Source organism: Otolemur garnettii, unplaced genomic scaffold, assembly GCF_000181295.1.
Source record: "Otolemur garnettii isolate 467f Iridium unplaced genomic scaffold, OtoGar3 scaffold00096, whole genome shotgun sequence".
NCBI classification, from domain to species: domain Eukaryota; kingdom Metazoa; phylum Chordata; class Mammalia; order Primates; family Galagidae; genus Otolemur; species Otolemur garnettii.
The window spans coordinates 6,352,842-6,359,958 of record NW_003852491.1 but is presented as its reverse complement, the minus strand read 5'-3'; the positions used below and the strand labels follow the sequence as shown (position 1 = coordinate 6,359,958).

Genomic DNA, 7,117 nt, shown 5'->3' with positions numbered 1-7,117 from the left:
GCTATGTTCCCAGACGCTGAGTTAGAGAGATTGGGGGGGGCAGTTTAGGGAGAGACAGGCAGTACAGCTCTGGCTTTGCTCACCAGGGCCTGGACACTAAATCCCTTGTTGATGGCTGCGGCAACCCCTCCCTTGGGTAGGGTTACCATCTTCTGCCCGGTCCCCTTGACCCTCTCCCCTCCTTACTTCCTCTGTCCCTCTAGAGCCACTTCCTCTGGCCCCCAAAAGATGTCCTCCTTTCTTTCTTGAGTCCCCCAGCCCTTAGAGTATCTGCCACTTCTTCACAACTAGATGAGAGACAAGGAGACTGCAGCAATTGGCAACAGGCTCAGGGCAGATGTGGCAAGAAGGGGGTGTATGGAAGTGAAAGGTAAGGCCTGGGAGAAGAGAGCTTAAGGGAAGAGCTGAGGGATGAGTTTGGAACAGGAAATTCAGTGCAACTGGGGATGTTGAGTCAACTGTGGCAAAGTTAGTAGCAGATGAAAGAAAGTGAAGTCTCTCCCTGCCCCCTCTTCTCTGGGGCTAGGGCTACCTTTGCTTTCCTCATGAGTGACATCTCAGGCTGCAGCCCCACTGTTCCCCCTCTGTCAGCAGAAATATCTCTTTCTTCTGACCCCTCCTGCTGAGTCTAAGCCAGCCAATCCCTGATCTGGGGGAGGGGGGAGCCCGGCCCCCCCACTCCCTCATAAGGACCAGCTAGGGGGTGAGGGGGTGGCCGGCTGCTGCAAGTGGGACGGGGGTCAGAGCTTCATAGAGGAAGAAAAACCTGGCGGGGGCAGGAAAGGAAAAGGAAGAAACCCAGGCAGACAGGCAGGTGGACATACTGAAGGACCCCACAAGTGAGAACTCAGAACACACAGCGTCCTGGCCCCCAGGAAGGGAGCACAATGGAGGCTGCACATGCAAAGACCACAGATGAATGTTTGGCCTATTTTGGGGTGACTGAGACCTCAGGCCTCACCCAAGACCAAGTTAAACGGCATCTGGAGAAATACGGCCCCAATGGTAAGTGTCCCTCAGATAAAAAGCTGGTAATGCCCTCCTGCACTCCCAACATACACACACACAGAGATGAGTTTCTCTTTCCAGAGTATCTTAGGGAAGAGCTGGGCCATGGTCCAATGATTGCAGAGGGAAGCGGATACTGAGACAAAGAGGGTGTCTGAGATCTAAAGTTTTGGGAGGTTTTGTGGGATGACCTTGATGAACCTCAGATGCCCTTTTGGTGGCCTAATCCTCTTACCTTTGCCACAAAATCCTGGGTGTGGGGGGCATGAGGCTGAACTCCAAATGAATATGTCTTTTTCTTCTTTTTCCTTTCTCCTGGGTAGAGCTCCCTGCTGAAGAAGGTAAGTTACTGGAATCCCTGAGCTCTCATAAATGACCCTCCCTCCTCACTGTGTTCCATTCTCTTTTCCATAGACTCCTTGGGCAAATACCCCTTCCCAAGAATCCTACATGGGTAGGAGCAGAAGTCTTCCAGGCACTTATTTTCTCCTGGAGGAAGCTAACCCTTGAACACTGCCCACCACTTGGAGGAGCCTGTTTTTGGACTCCCAAAGAGTTCCCTAAGCCCTTCTCTCCTATGAAGCTGCCTGCCCATCACCCTGGAGCCTCCCCGCTTGAGGCTGTAACTCAGGGCATTCCAACTCCCCAGACCCTAGTCCTCTAGACCTTAACCCTGGGCTCCTCCTCGTGCCTCTTCTCCCAGGGAAGTCTCTGTGGGAGTTGGTGGTAGAGCAGTTTGAAGACCTCCTGGTGCGAATCCTACTCCTGGCCGCCTGCATTTCCTTTGTAAGTGTGAGAGAGCGTCTGGAGCTGCCTGGGGGTGTGGGGGTGATGGGACCAGCGGCGTCTGCTCGTCTAGTCGCGGCGGAGGAGAGCGGGGCTCCCAGTCACTGGCTCCTCTAGTCCAAGCCCTGAGCATCCTACTTTACAGACAGGTCGGGGAGGGGCTGAGTCTTGTCCTCCTCTGTCCTCCCCTACACCCCACAGGCAGGTTTTATTTTAAGCTTTAGGGGTGTTCCCGGCCAAAACACAAACTAAGCCACCCTCGCAGCTTGAAGAGCTCGGAGGGCTCGGGTTACCCCCCAAGCGCTGGGCTCCCGGTAGGGCTCCGTTGTCCGCTCCGGCTCCGGCTCCGGGGCCACTACCTCTCCCGGCATGCCCTGGGGCCGTATGCTCCACCAATCCCCGAGCCTCCTGGCTCCCCTCCCCGCCCTCCCCCGCCTCCTGACTCTGATTGGTTGAGGGGAAGACTTGCTCTTGAAGGCGGGAAAGAGCTACGGTGCGAGGGTAACTCCAAACACGCCCCAAGGCCCGGGGCCCTCCTCCCTTCTCAGCCTGACTTACCACTACCACTTGCCTGCCTTCCCCTGCCCCTTATAGCTCCAGGGCTCCAGCACCCTCCTCTGGGCTCTGCCACCTCTCCCATCATGGATGCTTCCACAGTTTCTACAACCCCACAGCACCCACCATCCCAGCAGTCCAGCCTTCGTTTCCGAGTTTCTTCCTTGATATCTCAGTCCTACTGGAAGACAAGGCTCTGGAGGCAAAAAAAAAAAAAAAAGAAAAGAAAAAGAAAGGTTCCCTGTGCCTTGGTCTCCTTAAGGGAGGGCCCCGGTCAATCCTTGAGTACAAGCTGGCAGGACCTCACTCCTCCCTTCTCAGATTTGCTCCTTGACATTTGCCTGTGTCTGTTGCCTGGCAGTAGCAACAGCTGGGGCGGGGCGTGTACAAGAGGCCCTGAAACACTATCCCCCCTCCTGCTCCCTCATGAAATCAGAGCTCCCCTGCCTTGACAATGGGGGAGGGCTGTGGTGGGCCAGGTGCCTGTGAGGACCACAGGGTTTTTCCTATGGGTTTTGGCTCCTGCAGGATGGATGTGGCTTTGGGAGTAGTTAGCCTTCATGTCCCCTGAGCTTGGCTTAGAAGCCAGCAACTAGATCAGGGAAACCTGAAAGCATTCGCAGTAAGTCTACAAATTGTGCTTTTCTGTGCTATCCTATTCCCACTGAATAATGGCAGTGGCACTGCATGCTGAGTCTGAGACTAAAGTGTACAAAACTTCAGATAGATGTAGGGCTGCAGTACACCCAAGATGCCCTTCCTTGTTAGCACCTGTACATGTTCAGACCTCTGCAGTGGCCTCTGGAATCCTGCTTCCTTCCTTCCTTCCTTTCTTTTTTTTTTTTTTTTTTTTTTGAGACAGAGTTTCACTTTGTTGCCCTTGGTAGAGTGTGGTGGCGGCACAGCTCACAGCAACCTCCAGCTCTTGGGCTTAGGCAATTCTCTTGCCTCAGCCTCCCAAGTAGGTGGGACTACAGGCACCTGCTACAACACCCAGCTATTTTTTTGTTGCAGTTTGCCTGAGGCCAGGCTTGAACCCGCCACCATCAGTATATGGGGCCAGCACCCTACTCACTGAGCCACAGGCACCGCCCTACACACGCCTATTTTTTTGTTGCAATTTGGCTGGGGCCAGCTTGGAACCTGCCACCCTTGGTATATGGGGCCGGCGCCCTATCCACTGAGCCACAGGTGCCACCCTCTGCTTCCTTTCTTTACCCATTTTCGGGGCTTTATTACCTGTCATTCTCTTCTCCCCTGTTTCCCAGGTACTGGCCTGGTTTGAAGAAGGTGAAGAGACCATCACTGCCTTTGTTGAACCCTTTGTCATCCTTTTGATCCTCATTGCCAATGCCATCGTGGGAGTTTGGCAGGTTAATTTCAACATCTCCTCATTCTTTCATGCTCTGACACTAAACATGAGGCCAACCCTCCCTTCAGCCTCCTCTTCCATCATTCCCCCAGGGCTTGCCTTTTCCTTAGGTTCTATTGCCCAGCTTGGAAATGGGATGGCATGTTGGAGAAAAGGTGGGATAATGTGACCCACTGTCATTGCTCTCTGTATGACCCTGAGCAAGTTCTTTCGTCCCTCTGAGCCTCAGTTTCCTCATCCATAACATGGGGCTAATAATCCTGTCCCTCAGACTTATGGTGAAATCAAACAAGGTGGTGAATATGCCTGGTATAGACCTACGAACTCAATAGATACTAGTCCTCTTACCTTACTGCCGTCTACTTTTCCAGTCCCAGTCCCAGTCCCCTGTGTTCTGATTTTCTTTGATTCTCCTTACTTCTCTCCTCAAACCTACTTACTTATTTACAGCCATAAGTGATGTGGTTTCCTCAATACACACACACACACACACACACCCCTGCCTTCATGTGGGGTTTTGTCTCCTCCCCTGTGCCAGAACTACATAACCCTGCCTCCTATGCTATGTCCTTATTTCCCCTAGGATTCTGGTCACTGCTCCTCAATCTCTACCCACCCCTTCCCCAAATCCTCCATTCCCCTTCCCACAAGCTTCTTTTCTCTGATGGCCCCCAACCCCCCTACCCTGTACCCTCAGGAACGTAATGCAGAGAATGCCATCGAGGCTCTGAAGGAATATGAACCGGAGATGGGGAAGGTCTACCGGGCTGACCGCAAGTCAGTGCAAAGGATCAAGGCTCGGGACATTGTCCCTGGGGACATTGTAGAGGTGGCTGGTGAGTGTCGGGAATGGGTGGTCCAGGATGGGAGACCCTGGGTCCAAGGCCAACAAGAAGGTGGGGGCTGGTCAGCATCTGATCCTGGTGTCCAGGAGGATGGTGGAGTCTGCTTCTCTTTCCCAGACTCCTCAGAAGGTCAGCCCAGGGCATTCTGACCATGGCACCCTTTCCCTGTCAGTCTCAGCAAGAACAGCCAGTCCTGTCCCTGAAGCTTCAGGCAGACCCCTTGCTCCCCCTCTTCTCAGCCAGCACTTGCAAGCAACAGGTGGAACCCAGTCCTTGCCAATGGCCCCATCTCCACCCCTCCCGAGGAGGCCTGGCTTCCCTCTCCTTCTACCCACCCCCAAGCTTGGTCAGCTTTCAGTCTTGACCTCTCAGTGCCCTTGAGGCCTCTCAGAGGGGAAGGAGTGAGTGTGGAAGGGAGGAGGGAGGCTGAAGGCTCAAGCCCCCGGCCATGTAAGGGAAACTCAGGCCCAGGAGAAAGCACGAGATCTCGGAGGAGGGGAGCTCAAGGAGGTGCCCCGCCCCTCTGGTGAGGGACACTTAATGCCTGACCAGGGAGGGGTGGGGGCCGGGTGGCTAAGATTACTGGGATTCTGCCCCCTTCAGCGGTTTTTATATTTGCCCCACACCGGCCTTCCCACAGCTCTAGGGGCCTGGCAGAGTGGCTCTTCCTAGGCCTTCTTCCTTCCACAAGACACTCATGTCACTGGCCTGGGAAACCTGGGGAGAGGAAGTGCAGGTGGGCTGAAGACCCTAGTGCCCCATTGTAGGGCTGTCCTGCTGCGGTGACAGTGTGGAGTCAGTGCCATGAGTGTCTATAAATATCACTTGGGCTTGGGTGTCAGGGTGTCCCATCGCAACCTCCTCTCTCCTCCATCCTCCATCCATTTCCTCTGACACAAAAGGGACCTTAGAAATGGAGGGAAAGGAGAGCAGTGGGACCTGTCCCCAGTACCATCCATGGGCCCAGGGTGGAATCAGGCAGAGGCCCTGGGAGGTGTTTATCTTACCCCAAATGTCTGTGAGTCTAAGGAGGCACTAGCCCCGTCAGCCCCTCCCAAAGTGGTTTCCCTGGCCCCCCTGTCTGGCCTGTGCATCCCCCAGCTCCACAGTGTATGTTGCTTTTCCTCCTCTCCACATCTGTCCCTCACCCTGGCTCCCTGCCCCCCCTGAGATGCTCAGGCTGGGGTGGCATGTTTCTGTCACCAACCTGTACCCCTCCCTCCCCCACTCACACCTTCCTCTTCATTCTCTTCTCTCCCACTTCATTCTCCACTTTTCCTCTCAGTTCACCTTAATTTTCTCAATTCCTATATTTCCTCCTGTCTCTTCTTGCCTTCTCTGGCTGTCCACCTCATTCTCTCACCCTGATGTCACTTCTTACCCTGTCTTCTCTGAGTTCTTTTGTTGCTTTTCCTTCCCCACCTTTCTCACTCTTATTTCCCTGTTTTACTGTCTCCGATTCTCAGTTTTAGTTTCTTGTCCTACAGCTAGACTGTCCCTAAGTTTCTCTTTAATCACTCAGGATACAGTTGCAAAGAACATACCACATACCAGGCAGTACACAGGCCCTCTCCTCATGGAGCTCATGGCGGGAACAGACACCTTTAATAGAAGGAAAGCAGGGATGGGCAGTATGACTGGGGTGCTTTCCAGGGCTGCAGGAGTTCATGCAAGGTCCTGACATGAGCCCTAGCTGGGGCCCAGCCCTGGGAACTCCTTGAGACCTAAAGGATGGATGAGGGTGGAAGATAGACACAATTGAGTTTTTCGTAGAAAGGAAAAGAACTCTACTCCCAACTGACCTCACTCTTCTCTACTCTCTCCACAGTGGGGGACAAAGTCCCTGCAGACATCCGCATCCTCTCCATCAAATCCACCACCCTCCGGGTAGACCAATCCATCCTGACAGGTCTGCCAGTGTGGGTGGGAGGGTGCATGAGGGGAAGGTGCAGAGAGGAAGCTGGGTGGATAGGACAGGAGAGATTCCAGATAGACAGAGGGGAACCCCAGTGCTAGGACCCCAGCTCCCTAGCAGCAGCAGCAGCTTTATTCACTCTGTCACAAGGGGTCATGGGGGAGGGCCAGAGTGTTTGTACCCATTCTTCCCACATGGACACAGGGATGTACATATCCAGATAACTGTCCTATCTCCTTTGGTATCCTCCAAAGTCCTCAAGGGAGGAACCATAAGATTTTAGGATGAGATGGAGGGTTCAGATACTCTTAAAACTATGGCTGCTTCTGTTTCTCCACTAGGAGGGAGAGGGTTAATAGCAGTGAACATTCCCCATGGCCCTGTGGTCTAGGAGGCAAGGCTGGCTGGCCCAGGGTGATTGCATGAGTCTCTGCTATTAGGGAGGGGGCCCAGTCCTAAGGGTGGCCATTTCTCCTTCCCAGGAACATGCTTAACAGTTGACACACTTTCAAATATATCAGCTTATTTGATTTCCACCAAGATATTATTTTGAAGTGTACATATTCATTTATTTATTAATTAATTTTTTTTTTTTGAGACAGTCTCACTATATCACCCTCAGTAGAGTACCATGGC

The 7,117-nt window shown here is 53.4% G+C and overlaps 1 protein-coding gene across 2 annotated transcripts in view; it reads left to right on the top strand.

The window, feature by feature from the left end:
* The first annotated feature begins 295 nt into the window (after positions 1-295).
* Positions 296-7,117, top strand: part of ATP2A1 (ATPase sarcoplasmic/endoplasmic reticulum Ca2+ transporting 1) — a 21,253-nt gene continuing 14,431 nt past the window's right edge. The window contains exons 1-6 of one of the 2 annotated variants that reach the window (XM_003795758.3): positions 296-1,005; positions 1,332-1,349; positions 1,712-1,794; positions 3,618-3,722; positions 4,419-4,557; positions 6,395-6,475. In XM_003795758.3, coding sequence (XP_003795806.1) covers positions 888-1,005; positions 1,332-1,349; positions 1,712-1,794; positions 3,618-3,722; positions 4,419-4,557; positions 6,395-6,475 — 544 coding nt within the window. In that variant the 5' untranslated portion in view covers positions 296-887. The remainder of the gene's footprint in view (positions 1,006-1,331; positions 1,350-1,711; positions 1,795-3,617; positions 3,723-4,418; positions 4,558-6,394; positions 6,476-7,117) is intronic. The other variant, XM_012808912.1, reaches the window with a different exon arrangement.